Consider the following 20706-nt stretch of genomic DNA (forward strand, 5'->3'; position numbering starts at 1 on the left):
CAGTTTGCACAAAGCCTGCAGAACAACAGAACTCACATGACATGCACTTGAAGACCCTGTTAAACAGCATAGAACTGCACTGCAAAAGATGTACTGTACAAAGGACACTCAGCAAATCCAATTTCACACACAATCATCAGCAGTTTCTGCTTCCTAAACTCGACTGAGGCAATCTGGCAAATTTACAGGACAGATAATGCTTCAAAAAAAGAGGCTAGAATTCAGTCCAGGAAACTGAGTGAAAAATGACACCACAGACTGCACCAAAGAAAATTCAGAAAAACATAACCTTTGCTCTCTAACACATTGAGCTGAGTTATGGTGCTCAAGCAGACAACACGGGTTCGAATCTGGCATTTCCTCCTCCTGTTCCTGTGACATCAACATTGTTTTTTGTCCTCTATCTACTATTTACGGACAATAAAATCCCTAAGAGCCAAAAATAAACATCTGTCTGCTGTTATGTAAACTCTGAATAGCAAAATCGACAGCACTTGTGGCTTATTGCTGATTATCTCAAAAATGTGCAACACTATTCAAAAGTTAAAGGTCAGTAAGTTTTTTAATGAAATTAATACTTTTATTCAATTCAGCAAGTAAAGATATTTATAATGTTACAAAATTATTTTATTTCAAATAAATGCTTTTCTTTTGAACTTTCTATTCATCAAAGAATCCTAAAAAATGTATCACGGTTTCCACAAAAATATTCCAACATTGAAAATCTAGCTATGCCATCACATGAATAAATTTCATTTTAAAATATATTCAGATAGAAAACACTTATTATAATTGTAATAATATTTCGCAAAATTATTTTTTTCTGTATTTTTGATCAAATGAAGTAAGAATAAAAGACTTCTTTCAAAAAAAGAAGAACAGAGTGAGGAACAAAAAGTCAAAATCATTTTCTATGCTAGTTATTAGCGTGGCCACATTATACCACAAACTATAGAATATTCATTTAAAGTGCCCCTATTATGCTATTTTAAACATTCTTAATTTTGTTTTGGAGGTTAATTGCAGCTTTACCTCTTTTCTCACAGTATCTGAGCTCGATGGGTGTGACCAAAAACACGCCATTTTTGTGTGTGTCCCTTTAAATGGAAATGAACTGTTGCTCCCAGCCCCTCTTCCAGAAGAGGGCGAAGCTTTAACAGCTCACGCTTTGGTTGCTCAACAACAACAAAGCTGGAGAATCTCACGCAGCCAAAATGGCGATTGTCAGTAACAGTGTTCAGCCTTACATGTGCCGTCATGTTAATCTTTTTTACAAATCCAGCATTGAATTGACCCTTGTTTGTGAAGCAGTCCGGCGTAAAATTACGGTATGACAACAACACTCTACTACAACAACTCTTCCTCTTCTCTAAAGCAGCCCAACATGGCCTCACCCCCTCTGTTGTGTGTTCTCGGGGTCAGGGTTTATGTAAATTTTAGGGTTTATAGGCTCGTTGTAGTCCCTATCAGCCGTTTGTTGTAGTCCTTAAAAAGCGATTTCTGTAAAAGAAAATATCTCCCTTTGCATTGAACTTTGAGCATCGTAACTTTGCAGATGCAAACAGCAACATTACACACTAACTAAAGTTAAAAACAGTGAAATCGTAATCAAGGACTCCTTTAAGCAAATTTGCTACAAACCTACAAAGATACGTTACGGAAGTGAGACTGGCACTGCTGACGACTCAATTTGGCAGTTCAGAATCGGTTCTTTCTTTTGAGAGACAATAACTCCATTTATCGTACACTTTGATCTTTAAAACTTTGCTGACCTTTTAGATTCACAAACAGCTATATTACACACTAGATGAAAGGTAATATTCGAAAAAGCATAATAGGGGCACTTTAATTTTACGTTGACTGGAGAAAGACTGTCCAGAATTGCATTATACTGACCTGAAATGCATGTATATAAGATGTGAAAAAGGGATGTGAATTCGGTCAGGGCATCTGCCGCGCTTCATGCTGGAGGTCACCACAGGGCAGAGGACTGTAGGGGTCACAACCGATCGTAGCACAGCAAAGCAATATCATCAGCAGACCTCCAGCAGTGCAGACATGTGATCCTCATAAAGGTTAATGAGAGGGCAGATAACAATAGAGAGCTTTTTTTGTAGGTAACGAGGTAATTTCTTTGCTGTGTTTTGTTGATGGAAAATAGTTGGAATGCAAATTCAGATGCTGATTGAATCATCGTGACATGACAAAACAAAGTGAATCTTCCACCGGGCAAATTTGTGTTTACAAGATGCAAGGAAGCTTTAACAATGCACCTTGCAATCACACTGACACAGATAAATTAATTATAATCATTAAGGCCCCGAGGGCAGACTCCATTAAATACCACTGTGAGTGCCTGCGTGTCGCGCAGGATGAGATGCATTAGCTCAAGCAGCGTCAGGCTTGCCGTGCCAAAATGAAACACGAGAATCTTAATGTACTTACATAACGAAGCACAGAGGCCTATGGGAGCGGGATATTTCTCCCCAGAATACAGAGATCAAGCCACAATTCTGTTACCAAGAAGATCTGAAGTATGTAATCTCCTCTGTGACGTAGAATAGACTCTAGCTTGGCACAGAACACGGTAGTACATTTGCAAACATCTTGGAGGTTTACATTTACATTTAATGGCATGCTATCATTATGTTACTATTTTTGCATCTCACAGCTTGTTTACAGTTTGCCATGAGCAATCTGGCATTGTATACTAAGAATATTGTTGGCTCTGTGACAAACCGCTTGTTGTCGCTTTGGACAAAAGCATGTAAATGTAAAGTCAATTATGCAAATCTGCATGCATTAAATGCATTTAAAGGTAGGGTAGGTAATTTTTTTATGAACACTTTGTTATACTGCTTGAAACTCTCTTCACATCCTGATAGCAATCAATAATAGAAATGGTCTAAATAGTAAAAAATTTACATATATCTTCCGTGGAAGTCTCAGGACCAAAAAATGTTCATCCAAGCATTTCATTCAGTTCGAATCCAATGATAGGATGTCCTACCTGCCTGTCAGCATATGTATTTCCATACTTCCGCACACCTGCTTGCGCAGACATCACGCGTCATTAGCGCGCTCTGTAAGACTATGCAGAGTTGTAGTCACCGAGCGCCACAAACTAACAACTGCCGCCTTTTACAGTTCCTCCTGAACCAAAACAACAAGTTTATGCTGCGTTCACGCCACACATAACAGTAATTACGAGATGGCAACCTGTGACATTCTAACCGGAGCTGTTCACGTCCTCAAACTCGGATTTTTGCATTTCTATGTCAACACTTTTAATGCCAATATCAATCTGCAGCAGTCAGGTGGTACAAGTAAGAGCTCTGTATGTGTTTTGAGACATAAGGTAATTTAACAGCGTCTATCATGACGCTTTGCAGACTCTGCTGTGTTTTGCAGGAGGCATGGCTTTGGAGATGCTCTGAAGGGCAGGTGGGATCTTATGCTTTCTAAGCTAGCTTGCTATTGCAAGCCTCTCTGAAATTGCCTACCCTACCTTTAATTAACACTTGCCAAAATGTGCATTATACAACCAGATAACACTGTGTGATACTGTATCCCACAATGCAATGTGCTCAACCTGATGAATTTCCGATATAACTAATGAATTAAAGCTGCAAGCAGCGATGAAAAGGCCCTCGCACCCATGCCACCACCACCCGGTGGCTTTAGGAAAACAGAGCACGGTGCATTTAAGTATATAAATATAGGAGGACTACGTCAGTCATTTGTATTTGCCACACTTTCTGCTACCAGCTGGTGGCGATATGACTATAACTAAATTTTGGCATGTAGATGTCTTCAGGCCAGGGTACTTATCAAACATGCGAAGTTTGAGGCAGATTGGACATTGTATGCTTGAGTTACTACAACTTCCTGTTTCATGATGATAATAGCATGCTTTAACACTCAGCTAAGTGTTGCTAGCATGTTTTAGAATGTTTGTAGCATGTTTAGCACTCAGTTGCATTTTTTAGTATCCATCGCAGCGTTAAACACATCACTTCCTGTTGCCAGTGGGTGGCGCTATTACTGAATATTGTCATGTAGATGTGTTCAGGGCAGGACTCTTCTCAAACATGTGAAGTTTGGGGCAGATCGGACATTGTATGCCTGAGTTACAACAACTTCCTGTTTTGTGGCGTTAATCGCATACATTAGCATTTAGCCAAGTGTTGCATGATTTAACATGTTTCTAGCATGTTTGGTACTTCACTGGCATATTTAAATGTGTTTCAGGGAGTGAATTACAGTGTAAAGCATGCCATTTCCTGTTGCCAACAGGTGGCGCTATGACTAACTGAATATTATGCATGTAGATGTCTTTAGGCCAGGACTCTTATCACACGTGAAGTTTGGGGCAGATCGGACATTGTATGCCTGACTTACAACAGCTTCCTCTTTCATGGCAAAACATCAGACTTTCGCCCTTCAGCGAAAACTCTAGATCTTGGCAATTTAACATCGCTAAGGCTTTAGATTAGACTGACCAAATATGATGGTGATTTGGTTAAATCTCTATAAGGAGTTAATCACAGTGTAAAACATGACATTTCCCGTTGCCCGCAGGTGGCGCTACAACTGTAACTGATTTTGCTCCCTGGGACTTTTTTGTAGGTATTGGGCTGTTACATCTGTCTACCGAATTTCATACTTGTATGTGAAACGTAGAGCGAAGGGCGCTTAATTGAAATTTTGTAGGTGGCGCTATCGAGCCATTTTGCCACACCTAATTTTGAAACCCATATGTAAATTTTCACCACTTCTGACGCGTGTGCAAAGTTTCATGAGTTTCGAGCATGTTTAGGCCCTCAAAAATGCAATTCATTTTGGAGAAGAAGAATTGACCGAACAATTACAATAGGTTCCTCACAACATCGGTGCTCGGGCCCTAACCAGAACAAATCAGCCAAAACTGGAATAAAAATGCAAAATAATCATATTTATTTCTGAGATTATAACCAGATGCCATTAACCATATTAAAATGCAATGCTTTGATGATGCAATGACATCAATATGCTAATGTCCACAAGATTTAACGCTATATAACCTGTGTTGAAATCGCTTACACTCGAGTAGGTACTTATCGCGAATAAAAAGTATGTTCTAAAAAAGTATGTTCTATATATAAATGTGTGTAGTATTAATGAAATTACGGAAATTACGGACGTGCTATATGTATATTCACTATGTTGTCATTATCATGTGACCTACCACCAGCGTCAGTTATGTCGCTTCACTGGCATTCACAAATCCTCTCCCGTGGCCTCATGGGATAGTAAAGCGTCCATCACATGCACACTTCAGAATCTCGCCAGAAGTAGTAGGTCATCCTGGTAATTTTTGCCCACTCTTTTATGAGTACTGTGAATTCGGACATTTCTTCTTTTGTCACATGCTGTTTTTCACCTACTATATATAATAGGGAAGTATGTAATTTCAGACACAGCCATAGTGCATAATGTTTCACATATTAGTCTATTTTTAATGAGTATTTTACTCTAAATATAATCAAAATAAATATTAAATTAATTAATTAAAAAAATATATATTTTATGGGTGGCAAAATGTAAAATATTCTCCTTAGAAAAGCTCTGCCTTTTTAAAAGGATCAAAATATATTTTTACTTTTAACCTAAAACATACTAATGGAAATAATATGATGAAATTACATAATCGCTCTGGGATACCCTCTGGAAGCTCATTTACATAAAATGTCATGTATAAATAAAAACTTATGAAGTCAGTTCACTCAATAACATCCATGTCATCATGTGAAGGTCGTTTAACAGGAAGCACTTCTGTCTGTAAAGGAACAAGGCCATTTTTCCTCTTCTAAAGCTTTTCCGTCCCTTGATGCCGATTTTAGAGCAGATCAATATACTGCTGGTCTCAGGTAAATCAATACTAATCTACCTCATCTCTGCTCCTCGCCTAAATGATTCCTGCTCTTAACGACCCCTGAGTAATGAACACATGTCCCCAACTAAACACGGACAACCACGCTTATCATCCACCCCAGACATAAGCTTTTAACTCTGTTATTATGTCATTTGTTTATGTATTACTATTGACTTTCATACGGCATCATTATTCTGGTGAGTTTCATTTGAAAGTGATTTGAAGAAAGTGACTTGATTTTTTTATGTGGATATTTTCAGCAGTTCTTGAAGTGCCTATATACTATACAGCCATGAACAGATGTTACATCATTTTAAAAGATGATTATCGATCTATGACTGTCTGACTTCATCTTAACTTCATTTGCATCCATTACATTGGGGTTTAGGTGTAGATATTTTAGTATCAGGTGTAGTTTATGCTTAGAATGTAAGGTTTAAGATGCTGTTTTGGGTAGTTTGTGAATTATTCAGTGACATTCAGGATGTCTGATTTTTGCCCTGGCCAAATACCCACACTTGCGATCTTTGCACTTACCACTTGTCTACTTACATAACGTATTTCCTGCAAGTGTGTGGAAAACTTTTGATTACCTAATGGGACACACTTATAGTCTTGCAAAAAATGCAAGCATTTACAGAGCATTTACATTTTTTATTTTTTTTTGTATTATTATTATTTTCAGTACTTTGCATTTTAAAACACACTTCTAAATATCTGTTCAGTAGTCGTTATGTAACTAACACAAGACACAATTTTAAAATTGTGGTGCTTCTTTAAGTGATAAAAAGCAGTTGCAAATGATTGCAAATTGAAAATACACATAGCCTACTCATCTTTGCATCAATAAAATGTGCAACACTTTATATTTTACTACCAAATTATATGTAATATATAGGGATGAAAAAACAAAGAGAGAGAGAAATTAATAAATGTATAGGCATCGGTATCGGTATCGGCATCGGCGAGTACTAGAAAAAAAAAGTATCGGTACTCGTACTCGGTCCTTAAAAAATGGTATCGGTGCATCCCTAGTAATTAAACTTACAGTAGTATGTTTTTCTTGACAACTCACGATTTCGGGGTATGCAAGTTCTCGAACATAATGCATGATGGGATACACTTAGCCTCGAATACCGCTCCGAAGCGAGATTCAAGATAGTGTGGGTTTAGTGTGCATTAAGAGTAATGCACTTGGGCATTTTTAAGACATGGGACAGTCTTCCTGTTGTGTACATGTGCTCTCAAGTGGCCAAGACCACAAGTGTGGGTATTTGGACAGGGCATTTTTATTATTTTTAAATGCTGTTATTATTTTTTATATTTTATTATTATTTATTTATTTATCGCCTATTTTAATCCAATTTTTGGGGGATATTTTTAATGACCCTACAAGTTCGATTAAACCATAAAAATATGAGGAAAATATTTTATATAATTTTAAATATGAGGGAAGAACAAATCACTAAACTTGGTTGAGGTATTTATCTGGAATAATTATCTGGCAAAAAAGGCAAATGACAGCTACATGTTTTATTTTACTATGCAAAATAAATATTTAGAAAAGCAGAAAGCTCACTGGAAAAAGCATACACTGACTAAAACTGAAGTTATTAATATTTCGTTGGTTTCTTGAATTTGCATGTTTCCATAATTTCGTTTAATACGACCGCCAAAAATTACGTGTTTCAGTGCGTTATCAGAAAATTAAACAACTGCCTCCAGTCCAAGCACAACTGCACAATATGCTTAAAAAATCTTTAAAACAATTTTATATAATATTTGAACAAATGGTGGGTTTAGTTGTAGTGTTACTGTGTCGATTTCGGTTTAAGGTTCAGTGTCGAGTGTAGGGTTCAGGAATGAGGATGCTCATCTGGGCCAAATACACACGCACGTGCACGCAAACGCGCGCGCACACCACACAAAGACGCGCGAGGCCGAGGCTGATGTTCAACATTAACTGAAAAAATCCAGGCAAAATAAAACAAAACAGCATTACATCGCAGCGCACCACACTTCCGAAGCCCAGTGACTGTTATCGTGCTGTCATCCACTGCCTCTCGCTACAGACATCGCAAAACACGCCTGACTAGGGTGCATTAGTGTGTAATACACAAACACTTACCTGGGTCAGTATCACCTGCCGGTGAATCATCACCTTCTCGTTCATATGGCCATTAGCCGTCCCATATTTACCCGCACAACAGCCGCCCTTTCCTTACATTTGCCCTGTTTGCTAAAGCTACCGCAGGAGATGCTACATCCTATTTCCTGGGTACCAGGAGCCTGTAACCAATGGAAACGCTCCGTCAGATTGATTTCTGTTTTTTTTTCCCCTCCAGTTATGACCGCGGTTAAGTCATCCACCCCACCCGCGCACGTACGCGCTCTCCGCACTGATAGTCTGGACGCTGACTGGATGTCTGGATAGCGACTGGCTGCTGATTAATCGTCCCTATAGTGACGAAATGTGATTGGATGAATGGATTGTTGGGCTTGGATGTGATTGGATGTTATTAGGCTCAAAGGACGCTATCTGTAAAGTGCTTCTGGGAAACTGTGTTTTGACGACAGAAATTACTATTACTAATAAAAACTCGTAAAATTAAAGTATAGTCGTTTTCCTTTGGATCTATTGTGTTTTTCTGCATAAGTATGCAGCTTTCTTATTTGGGAAGGTCTGGTGGATTCACATTTTTATTTAAAACATTGAGAATAAAAAACAATGCGTATAACAGATACTAATGTCTTAAAAGAAAACAACCACAATCAAATAGATTATTTAGAATCATTTATTGTCTTATATTAAAATGAGATCCAAAACAAACACACACAATGTAGAGACTGAGGTCATGCTCAAAATGAAGATGTGATCATCATAACCATCTCATGAACAGGATATATTTAGATGTTGACAAGACAGGAAGCTTACTCATTTCTGAGACCTTTATATTGTTCAAAGAACAGGTCACTAGATACACTGAAAAGATAATATCAGGAAGATTCCTGTTACTAATATTTTAATTCTCAGCATGGGCTACACCAGCAATTAACAGCAATATAAAATCATTAATTTGCAACTCTTTACAACAATATATGTTACACAAAGTAATATTACTCCTTACAGAATAAAATATAAGAGCGTAGAGATTTGATAGCTATATGTTGCTAAAGAACCCATAGATTAGGTCTAGGTTACACAATGAACATTATGTTGCAATGATACTCTTTCATAGAAGTTTTTTTCTTTTTTCTTATTTTTTTGGTTTTGATATCATCAAAGCGATATTTGTGAAGGAATATTTACATGTACATCAAACGGACAGTAAAATATGGTAATTATTTTTAACAATAATAACTATTAAATGCCTTTTCTCAGTTAGGTAAAATTGATGGAGCCCATTAGACATATACTATTCATTAATATACATTAAACGAGAAAATAATTGTATAATTTTTTTTTCTGATGTCATCAAAAGGATGTTTATGAAAGAATATTTACATATGCACATCAAATGAACGTGTAAAATATTTTTCAATTTGTTTTTTATCAATACTTTTTCTTCATTTGGTAAAATTGATGGAGCTCTTCAGAAACACTATTAATTAATATGCATTAAATGAGAATTTTTTTTTTTTTTATGGTCAAACAACATACATTGGTCAAACATTTCATCTTGGATTCTTTGTTTTTCCTCTTTCTCTTGGTGCTCCAATTTGTGTCCTCTTAACAACAAATTTCCAAACACAAAATTGTTAGTCACGCAGTTGGTCAGTAAGCAGTGTTGGGCTCCTGATTGATGTGGTTTTACTACTTGGCACTGACAGCAAGTTATCAATCTTCAACCATGGTATACGCTTGGCCAAAAGTTTCAGAAAATGGCTTTGAAACTTCTTCCCCAAAAAGGTATAAAAGACAGGGCTGATGCAGCAGTACAGGTAGGCAAAGTTACGCGTTATGTACAGCGCGTAGTCAAGGGCTTCTGAGCAATTGTTCGGGTCTCCAAAGGACGTCTTGATGGCTTTTAACAGAATGACCACGTTGTAAGGCGTCCAGCAGATGAAGAAGGTGAAGACAATGATAAAGATGAGTTTGACTGCCCTGCACTTCTCCGCCATGCGTGTGGACATGATCTTGATGGTTATGTGGGCATAGCAGTACAGGACCATAACTAGAGGCACTAGGAAGAAAAGGAGAAACTGCTGATAATAGCCGATCAGCTCCCACTTTGTGAGGGTAGTCTGGTAGTAACCAGTCACTTCGCACAGCTTACCATTTGAACCATCCATCACATCATAAAGAACTATATCCTTTGTACTAGCCAATATACTGAGCACCCAAACGGTAGCGGACGATGCAAACGCGTATGTTTTCTTCCTCCTCCCGACTGCACTGATGGCGTGGACCACCGCAAGGTAGCGGTCAAAAGTCATGAGAGTGAGGAAGAGGATGGTGCTGTTGAAGCCGATGGAATAACAGCTTCCCACCAACTTGCAAAGGCAGCTGCCAAAGATCCATTCTGACTTGTGGTAGACTGCCCAAAATGGAAGGCTGGAGGCGAAGATCAGGTCCGAAATGACGAGGTTGAGCAAGAAGATGTTGGTGACCGTGGAGAGCTTCTCATATTTGTAGATGATGCACAGCACCAGTCCATTCCCCACCAAGCTCAGCAAGAAGTTGGTGTAGTAGAACGCTGGGAGAAATGCTGCACCAAACTGGATGACATCACTTTTCTTGCACAAAGGAACCTCTTTGTTTACAACGTTATTTGTTATTGTGTCATTGGCATCTTTGAAAAAATCGTAAATGTCCTCCTCTTGATAATCCATTGGTTTCTGAGGTCAGATTCTGTTGCAATTAAATAAAACAACAGCAAACACAAACACAGAGTTAATAATTAATAATTTGTATTGATGTTCATTCTGAGCATCAAATATTGGCTTGACTCACCCGTTCCTTTGGTAAATGAATGTGTGAAACTATCTGAAGCCGCGACAGAACTGATGCAAACACGTTGTTGCTTACCGAGAAAAACTCAGCACACATCCTGAACGAGGAACTGTCAAGAGCATTTAAATCAACTCGTCAGCACTACGCAAAACCTTTCACCATTGCTATTTTCGGTCAAATGTCAAGTCAAATTAATTACATTTTTTTGAGAGGAGGAAGTGACAGAGTAGCAAGCAAAATGATTAAGAATTAAACAATTTTATTAAATATTTTAAAATATTTATTGTAATTTAAAGAGTTTGAAATGTCAGCTGCACAACTAAATTCTGTAAAAAAAAAAAAAAAACATAAGGCTAAAATACTATGTGCATTAAAAAAAAGAACATCAACAGAAAAAATTAAATAATAAATAGATGTTAATTGATGATCTTTGTACAAATAAGAAAGACATGCCAAAACTACACTAATAAGAGTACTGCTAAATTCTACAAGACATGTTCAAATTCTCAAACAATTGAAAGTATAATTAAATAATTAAAAAATGTTGTAGTAGTAAAAATGTTCCTATAAAAACTAACAAATAGCCCTTGAGTAGAAGTATTTGAACATAGGTGTTCAATGTATAGCCCGCAGAAATTGCTTCACATCCCGTACAGAGGTAGCTTGGCTAGGGCAGTGCAGTGGATACAGTATAGCAAATTTTCTATAAGGAACAGTTCACTCAAAAACGAAACTCTGAAATTGAAAATTAAATTGGTCACAGGACACATGAGAACAAACCAATGATGAATGTATACAGTACATGAACATGTATGGTGTTCAAGAGCATTTTCACTGAATAATGATTTAATTTTTAGCCTGTGTCTCACACAAAGGCTTCAGAAGACATGGAATATAAAGCATGAGTTGTACTGACCATTTTTATGGTGCTACTTGTGTCATTTTTTGAAGCCCTGCCCCCATCGTATGGAAAAGAGCGGCATCAAAAATGAAGATTCATTCAAATTAGAGATTTTACCACATTCAAGATTCTCAGACAGGAAAACACGTCACATATTTAAGATCAAGATTCAAGATCATGACATCATTCTTTAGAGGTTATGAGTTCTTGAGGTCAATGCTGAGCACCAGAAATGTTCATCTGAGAGAGAAAAGACTGTAAAGAATCAGTAAGATCCCACTGTCCTGATGCTAAAAGTTAGGTCCTTTTCTAAATGGATCATCCCGAAAGCCATAGGCTTGATAACAAGAGGACAGGTCACAAATCCCCATGGATCCTGGGGGCCCACGTTTGCCTGGGGTGCCCGGAGTGCCAGGTTTTCCTGGTGGACCAGAAGGCCCAGGATATCCCTCACCGTCATCCCCACGTTGGCCCTGCAAACCTGTGGAAGAAAAAGTTACTTTAGGACGTGCTTACAAAGACAAAAAAATAAAAAATAAATAAATATAGCTGCAAGCAGCAATTAAAGGGCCAAGCACAACAGAAGCAAACAAGGAAGCTAGCAGCAGACCAACAATGTCATAACAGACTATGATAGAAACTGAGACAAAGACAGTCAATCAGACCAACGGTACTGTATTTAGAGCCAATTTCATGTTTTGTTCAATTATAGCGCCACCAAGGGGCGCAGTCCCACCACTTTTTTTGTGTGTCCTCAGAGTGCCTCCATACATAAGCGTGTCAAATTTGGTGAAAATATCTCATTTCGTTTAAATGTCTCTTCGTTTAAGAGACATTTATATGTATGAACACATTACCCACACCTGACTGTGATTGCATTTATTTGCCAAATACTATGAGAATTTTGACATTTGGCCATTAGCATTTAGTCAACAACCTGTTTCCGATTTTCCTACGGTGGTTTCATCTCGATCGGACAAAACGGTTTAGAAGATATTCGCGAATGTTGTTTAAACGCTAAATCACAATGTTGCACTAACCATAAGGCAAAACCTAGCATGTTTAGTATCGTTGGACACTTCAGGAATCCAAGGAGATGACTCCCGTGAAAATAAGTAAACCACATTCAAATTTATAATCATGTAAAAAAAAAATTCACCACTAGGTGACGCTGGTCCGAAACTTCTCAGACTCTTTCAGGGCATCGTGCAGATGACCCATACCAAGTTTCGTAATGATACGTTCATGCGTGTGTAAAATATAGCATTTTGCAAAAAAAATCAAAATGGCTGATGCCAAAAATGGCCAATATGGGAAATCTCGGCATGATGTCCCGAATCTAACGAGACCACTTTTATTTTATTTGGACAAGCCGTTCAGAAGTTATAAGCAAAAATAGCCATTTTTTTAGTATCTCCGGACCATTAGGTGGCGCTCCGCCAAAATTCACCAGGTAATGACATGGACCACGTTTGGTCTGAATACGATAAAGCGTTAAGGAGATAGAGCCTTACGTCTATTTTTGGAAGCGCTATTTAAAATTCGTTCGCACGTTTTGACAAATCGACTTGAAACTTTTTGTCGGCATGATCTGAAGATTACCTGGTTCAATTTTCGTGAAACTGAAAACTGGGGGAGGAGTTAGAAAAAGTAGGTTTTCGGAAAAATTCAAAATGGCAGGGACATTTTCATGATGTCATAGGGTGCAATGGAATCGTCTTGAGCCAAGGAATCAGAGTAAAAAAAATTGTTTCTGACCCTTATTGTTTAAAAGTTATTGGCATAAACATGAGTGAAACTTTGGACAGGTAGTGGCGCTAGAGGCATTGATTTAGAGACTCCAAAATTGGTGTTGTTAATGATGGGACTGACCTCTATCAGTGTGGAAAATTTCGTAACTTTCCCGCAAGCAGTTCTATGGGCTGCCATAGACTTCTTAGAGTGGAAGAAGAAAAATAAGAACGCCAACAGATACAATAGGTGCCTACGCACCTTTGGTGCTTGGCCCCTAATAATAAAATGGGAGGGATCATTATCATCACGAGTATGATTTGACATTTGTTTTTTACCTGCTGGGCCAGGTGGACCTGGCAACCCGACTTCACCTTGTCCTTTAGCACCTTTCATACCCATTGGGCCAATATCACCTGTAAGAATAACATTTGAGCGGGATTTTCCCTTCAGTACTGTCACTTTATAATCAACAAATAAACATCAAAACAGCTTCACATAATCCTCACCTTTTACCCCTTCAGGTCCCCTCCTCCCTGGAGGTCCTGGGTAGCCTGGAGACCCAGCCATGCCGGGATACCCTGTGGGTCCAGATGGGCCCGTTGGGCCTGGGGGACCTGGATCGCCTGGTGGTCCTTGTATGGTTTCACAGTGCTGGCAACTTCTTTGGCCCATCACCTGCAGGAGCTGTGGCAGCTGGCCTGTTGAAGGAACAAAAACCGCAATGGTTGTCAACATGTTTAACTGATATTTGGTACTAAACTAGGAGTAGCAATTTATTAAAATAAAATTAAAAAAATAACAATGAAATAGAAAATAAAAATAACAATAATAAAATGTTGAAATTTTAAATGTAATTTAAAATGTATTAATAATATAATTAAAAGATAATTAAAATAATTAAATTCCAGAAGTTTAAATAACTGAAACTTCTTCGGGGTTTATACTTTTTATCTTATCTAATCGTTCGCCACCATGGGGATTTTTAAAATAATTTTTTAGTCACAAACAGTAATTTCCACCCAAAAAAAATATTTTAGAGCTTGATATCACTAGAAAAATTTTCCATGACCTTTATTCAATTTTTGTTAATTTCCCTGATTTTTCCAGGTCTAGAAACCACACTTTTAAAATTCCTTCACCTATACCAAGTTTTTCAAGACCATTCATAGCCTGTTAACTGACAGTGCCCCACTTGGCACATTTTTTTAATCACATACTTTAGTAATCACCATAAATAGGTTATTTAAAAACATTCAAAATCCAAATTATATGGTAAAATATATATATTTTGTATTAAATAAAATGTTTAGTTTAGTACATTTGCTTTTCAGTGAACTTAAACTTCTATGGCTTAACAGTATCTTTTTTTAAGGGCTTTCACTTCTGCAATAATCTGCAGAGTGTCTTCTTTAAAAAGGCACCAATCTTAGGTCTGTGTTCCAAGTCATTCATGAATTACAACTTTACAACTTTACAAGTTCATATCTATGCTAAAGGGGGGGGGGGGGTGTTGTTTGTTAAAGATGTAGTAAGTGATTTCTAAGAAATGCTGTTGAAAAGTGGAAACAGGACAGTTTTGAGTGTCATTGTTTGTCTGGAGCTGCTGTGCTACTGGAGACTAACAACCAACTCTTGCTTGTATATACTCATGTGTACCGTACAGTGTGTTAATTTTTTTCTTCCTTGTCATTTGTTTGTCATCTTCGCTTCATTTTTCACAAAGCATTATTTTGCTTCACTTCAGCTATGATAAAGAGACATCCACTGCATTGCGTGTTCGTGCATTTTGTGGGCAGAGCAATGAAGGGTGTGTTTGTTCGGGTTGATTTCAAATATCAACAGTGCTTCCCAGAAATCGCTTACTGCACCTTTAACACTTTAAATAAAAATGACAGTTGTTGAGAATTGAATCAAAATAAGAAACATAATGGACGAATTCCAAATTACGTTTTTGCACCCTTGAAGGGGACTTTGAGAAGGGGGTGCCATTTGTAGGGGCATTCCAAATGAAAGTGGGCCCTTTCACAAGTTTGATAGTGAAGGGTACATGGAATGACTTCACTTCAAGGAAGTAATTTTATCGTTTATGGTCATGTGACCCATGGTGGCGAATCCTCATGATTCATTTTATAACTAGGTGGTGGGAGCGATCGTGTTAAAGGGGTCCTTGATTATGATTTCACTTTTTTAACTTTAGTTAGTGTGTAATGTTGCTGTTTGAGCATAAACAACATCTGCAAAGTTACGACGCTCAAAGTTCAAGGCAAAGGGAGATATTTTCTTTTAAAGAATTCACTGTTTAAGGACTACAACAAATGGCTGGTAGGGACTACAACAAGCTTCTTCCCGGGTTAGTGACATCACTATCCCTAAAACGTACATAAACCCTGCCCCCGAGAATACACAACAAAGGGGGTGAGGCCATGTTGGGCTGCTTTAGAGAAGAGGAAGAGTTGTAGTAGTAGAGTGTTGTTTGCCATGCCGCCATTTTACGCCGGACTGCTTCACAAACGAGGGTCAATTCAACGCTGGATTTGCACAAAAGATTAACATGACGGCACATGCTAGTCGATGAGTTGAATCAACTCCACAGCAACTACATAAATTTATCCACTAACCATTCAGAAACGTCCAGATGCATTCTAGAATTTGTAACTTCTTCCTGAGTCTCTCCATCAGTGTCGACTCCGGTTTGAACAATGTAAGGCTGAACACCGTTACTGATAATCATCATTTTGGCTGTGTGAGATTCTCCAGCTTTGTTGTTGTTGAGCAACCGAAGCGCGAGCTGTTAAAGCTCCGCCCTCTTCTGGAAAGGGGTCCGGAAGCAGCGGCATGTTTTTGCTCACACCCAAATAGGGGCACATTGACAAGCTATAATAAATGATCTGTGGGGTATTTCGAGCTGAAACTTCACAGACATTTTGGGGACACCAGAGACTTATATTACAGCTTGTAAAAGGGGCATTATAGGTCCCCCTTTAATGTATAAACATAACAATTCAAGTTGTTTTGTTTGTGACATATTACACACATTTTTGTCATACATTTCATTTGAAGTTTAAATAAGTTTCATAGTTAAGAAACGTGTTTAACAGTAGATATGACTACATGCAAGGCCCAAAGAAGAGATGGCAAGTTTTGAAGTTGAGAGGAGAAAGAATACACTCATACACAAATATATAATGCACAACTTCATTATAAAATGTATATTTATTTGCTAATAAGCTAATGAGGTGATGGATGTCACAATATCATATCAAAACACATTTTGATATAATATTGGGTACTCAGTGATTAAATGGGGTTTTCTAATATGACAGACTACCGCTCAGCATCATACACACCTGCAAACGCAGTTGCTAGATATAATGCTGTTAGGTGTCATTTCATGGCTCTCTGGAATACCTCATTCTGGTCAATTGCTGTGTTCTACAATCAAACATTTTTGTATAACAATGCTAAACTGAACACTTTAACACTGTCCCTGGCAACCATTTCCTACATATCTGTGCAAGTTTCACATCTCTCATTCTCACATAATAAATTATTCATGTATTTAATTATTTGTCAAATAGTGTGCAATGAGCAAAATAATGTACAAATGCCTCACACTGGCATCGTGATCATTCTGACGTGATTTATTTTGCAATAATGACCATCTGTCTGTCCGTTATCCCTTGCTATGTGCAAGTGACAAGCATAGTTATTGTGGACTCCACAGAATTGTGGTGCGTGGTGAAGATGGTGTAAGGTCTGTGGTTCACCTATATGAAAATAGCCTGATTTCACAGCCGTATTTAGGTTTTTCTTCTTTTTACAGAGAACTGAAAGTCGCATCACTGCTCCTACCACTCCAGATGTTTCCAGCTATCTGACCATGAGGCACACTCCTCCATTTACACACTCTATTTATCATAGAGTTATCATAGAGTTAAATGCTATTCCTATGTCATCATTTACTCCCCCTCAAGTTGTTCTAACTCTGTATAAATTTATTTGTTCTGCTGTACACAAAGGAAGATATTTGGAAGAATGTTTGTAACCGAGCAGATCTCGCCCCCCATTGACTACCATAGTAGAAAAAAAAAAATACTCTGTTAGTCAACACAACATTAAACACACAAAAACTCTGTATGTTAATCCTGTGCAAAAACACACAAAATAACACTTCATTTCAACATTTATTTTTCTTATACAGTCTGACGCAAAGCATGCTGGGAATTAGAAATCTGCTGCTAATAATATTGAGTTCAGCTTACTACAATGAGATTTTGAGTTCATGCAACTTTTTTCTATTAAGTACAATGAACTTTCATTATAAATTGAGTGAAACTAACTCGTTTTATTTAATTAATTTCACTGTTGGGTTTTACAGTGTAGCAGAGGGGGATGGGCTATCAGACTCTGATGTTAAATGACAAAATACCTTATAAAATTCATACATGGTTGAGTAAGGCCGTGTGTCCACCAAAGCGTTTTTTCCAGCGGCTAGCTTAACAAGGCGCTGAACGTCTTTTCATGCTCAAGCACCGAGTGCTCGCCTTTTTACCGGTCGCCTCGAGATGAAGAATGTTCAGCTTTGAGTAAAACGCTGCGCTCATCACTGTCACTTTTTAGTCAGTCGTCCGATCAGAGTGGAGGAGGGGCAACTGTCACAACATTCTTGCTGTACAACGACATTAACAAGCAGATAACGGAACAAAATGGATGAGAAGATAGGCAGATAGGCGTTTTCAGCAGAGCGCCTAGAGTTTTCAGCTGGCTAAAACGCTTTGGTGGGCACACGGCCTAAATAGTGCATAGCGTATAAGTGCATAGTGTATAGTGTGTCATTTGGGACTAAACTTTTGTCTTTTCTTCCAAAATAAATTTAGATGACAAGTAGATTTTGAGATTTTGTGATTGATGCTCTACGTAAAATGTCATGGAAAAGATTTTAAGATGTTGTGGGTGTGTTGCTAAGGTGGTTTTTATTTGTTTGCTAGTGTGATAATTTCTTGGTAAGGATGAGTTACATGACTAAATTTAATAGTAACGGTTAAAGATTTGTTCAAATTCTAACCAAAAGTATGAGCAATAGTGATAGTGATGTTTGCATAAGCATATTTTTAATGAATTTGTTCATTTGTCGTTACCTCACAAAATGTATTTGCCATTGAAACGAGACAAAAGACTCTTCCTAACAGTACAAAACATGAACACTTACTTTGTAGCACAGAAGCACAAATCTTCATAAGCTGCTCTTCCGTAGGTGGCTTGCCCTGTAACACAGTGCGTCATATTTGAACAAGACCATCACCATCATGCATACTTTATAAATGCTCATAAGCAGCATCACACTCACTGGTTTCCCTGGGTAACCTGGAACTCCTGGTTGTCCTGGTAACCCATCTAGACCTGGAAAGCCTTGAGATCCAGGTGGCCCTGATGGACCGACATCTCCCTTTTTCCCATCAGCCCCTCTGCTCCCAGGATCCCCTGCTACACCTGGCTGAAAGGGAGTGGGGGAGAACAATTCAAATCAGTGTCATCACTGTTATAGAATGAATTCAGAAATATCAGTAAAAAATACTTGTTCTTTTTTTAAATCCTTTAAATTTTTTTGTGCACATTTGAGTAATGTGAGTAGAAGTATTTTAAAGTGCCCCTATTATGGATTTTTGAAGATTACCTTTCATGCAGTGTGTAATGTAGCTGTATGTGAATGTAAACAGTCTGCAAAGTTGTAAAGCTGAAAGTGCATCATAAATAAAGTTATTGTCTCTCAAAAAAATAGTTGACTCTGAGCCGCTTAAACGAGTCGTAAATAAAGTCATTAATTTGTTTTTTTTGGCGCACAAAAAGTATTCTCATCGCTTCATAACATTAAGGTTGAACCACTGCAGTCACATGAACTGTTTTAAATATGTCTTTAGTAGCTTTCTGGGCATCTGAAAGTGTTACAGTTTTTCTCAATTGCTTAAACACTATAACCAGGCTTTTGAACTAAAATTTCAAAACCATAACACCATTTATCAAAAAGCACACCCATTTCCCTAAACTATAAACACTACTCCCGTTTTGATACATGAATCAGATTTGTTGAACTGTCACTGCAAAGCTCTACACACAAATCCCTTCATTTCTCATTGCCTACACCATGACGTCATTTAGAAAGCACTAGCATTCAATATTGTTCACTCAAGTCAACACAGCCTGAGCTCAATTAGCACACAATTACCCACGTGGAAACACTAACAGTCAAAATTTATCACACATCAATCAGAACCTTCAATAGAGAGATAAAAGAGCCCATGTCAGTTCATTCAGTTTTGGAACAATGGATCCAGAGAGACGTGATTGAATAGGTCGAGGACACCAGAGAGGAGGAGGAGGAGGAGGAGGAGGAGAAGGAGAAGGAGGAAGGGGTGAAGGAAGAGGATGAGGAGGAAGATGAGGAGGATGAGGCAAGGAGAGAAGCAGCCTCAGATTCGTGTCACTCTAGTTGACCATATCCTTGTCCATGGTATGACTATGAGGGAGGCTGGGTAATGAGTTTCAGTTGATGCGTGCCAGGGTGGATCAGGCATGCAAGAGGATTTTACCGTCCCAGACCAAAGACGGGATGCTGAGGTGGGGCAGAATTTTTTTTTGTTGTTGTTGTTTGGTGTATTGTACTGTACAGTATATTAAGGAATAAATAAAATGTGCAAATTTGTTGTTTCTTTTGTTGTGTTGATCATGTGAAAATGTTTTTGAGGGAGAGAACCAAGAAACATAACTTACTGATTTTTGTAGTATTGTTTTGAATTTATTTCACCAGTGTGTAAGACTGTGTTGTAGTGTGTGTGTTTTTGAGGGCTTGTGTGTCATGTCTGAGGGCAAAGTTTGTTTTTTCACTTAGATTGAATGGTTTTGAGTGGAGAGTTTCATTTTGACCTGAAAATAGGAAGTTTGGGGAATTGGGTGAGAAGTTATAGATTTGTGTTTAGAGTTTCGAAAAAAAGGAGGCATAAGTTCAAGTAATGTATTCAAGCAATTGAGGAAAAACTGTAATTATCTTGCTGTCAATGGAGGCTTCACTGAGCCATCAGACTTTATCAAAAATATCTTAATTTGTGTTATGAAGATGAACGAAGGTGGGTGAGTAATTAATGACAGAATTTTCATTTTTGGGTGAACTAACCCCTTAATGCAGATTGTCTGTCGTTCTTACTACTC

The 20706-nt window shown here is 37.9% G+C and overlaps 3 protein-coding genes across 4 annotated transcripts in view; all 3 read right to left on the reverse strand.

Annotated features, from left to right (window-relative positions):
* Nucleotides 1-8343, reverse strand: part of hecw1b (HECT, C2 and WW domain containing E3 ubiquitin protein ligase 1b) — a 44010-nt gene extending 35667 nt beyond the window's left edge. The window contains exon 1 of one of the 2 annotated variants that reach the window (XM_051911748.1): nt 8043-8343. In XM_051911748.1, the coding sequence (XP_051767708.1) occupies nt 8043-8087 (45 nt within the window). In that variant the 5' untranslated portion in view covers nt 8088-8343. The remainder of the gene's footprint in view (nt 1-8042) is intronic. The other variant, XM_051911756.1, reaches the window with a different exon arrangement.
* Nucleotides 8344-8691: 348 nt separating this feature from the next.
* ccr12a (chemokine (C-C motif) receptor 12a) lies at nt 8692-11014 on the reverse strand. The gene is made up of 2 exons (XM_051911781.1): nt 10869-11014; nt 8692-10766 (listed from the first exon to the last, which is right to left on the reverse strand). Exon 2 carries the CDS (start codon nt 10745-10747, stop codon nt 9674-9676), a length of 1074 nt encoding a protein of 357 aa, XP_051767741.1. The 5' UTR covers nt 10748-10766; nt 10869-11014; the 3' UTR covers nt 8692-9673.
* Nucleotides 11015-11933: 919 nt separating this feature from the next.
* si:ch211-106n13.3 (vWFA and Collagen domain-containing protein) overlaps nt 11934-20706 on the reverse strand; it is a 35766-nt gene continuing 26993 nt past the window's right edge. Inside the window, 5 exon segments of the mRNA XM_051911792.1 lie at nt 11934-12250; nt 13839-13916; nt 14010-14201; nt 18713-18767; nt 18851-18997. Of these exon segments, the coding sequence (XP_051767752.1) occupies nt 12060-12250; nt 13839-13916; nt 14010-14201; nt 18713-18767; nt 18851-18997 (663 nt within the window). The 3' untranslated portion in view covers nt 11934-12059.

Source organism: Ctenopharyngodon idella, chromosome 2 (genome assembly GCF_019924925.1).
Source record: "Ctenopharyngodon idella isolate HZGC_01 chromosome 2, HZGC01, whole genome shotgun sequence".
In the NCBI taxonomy this organism is placed as follows: domain Eukaryota; kingdom Metazoa; phylum Chordata; class Actinopteri; order Cypriniformes; family Xenocyprididae; genus Ctenopharyngodon; species Ctenopharyngodon idella.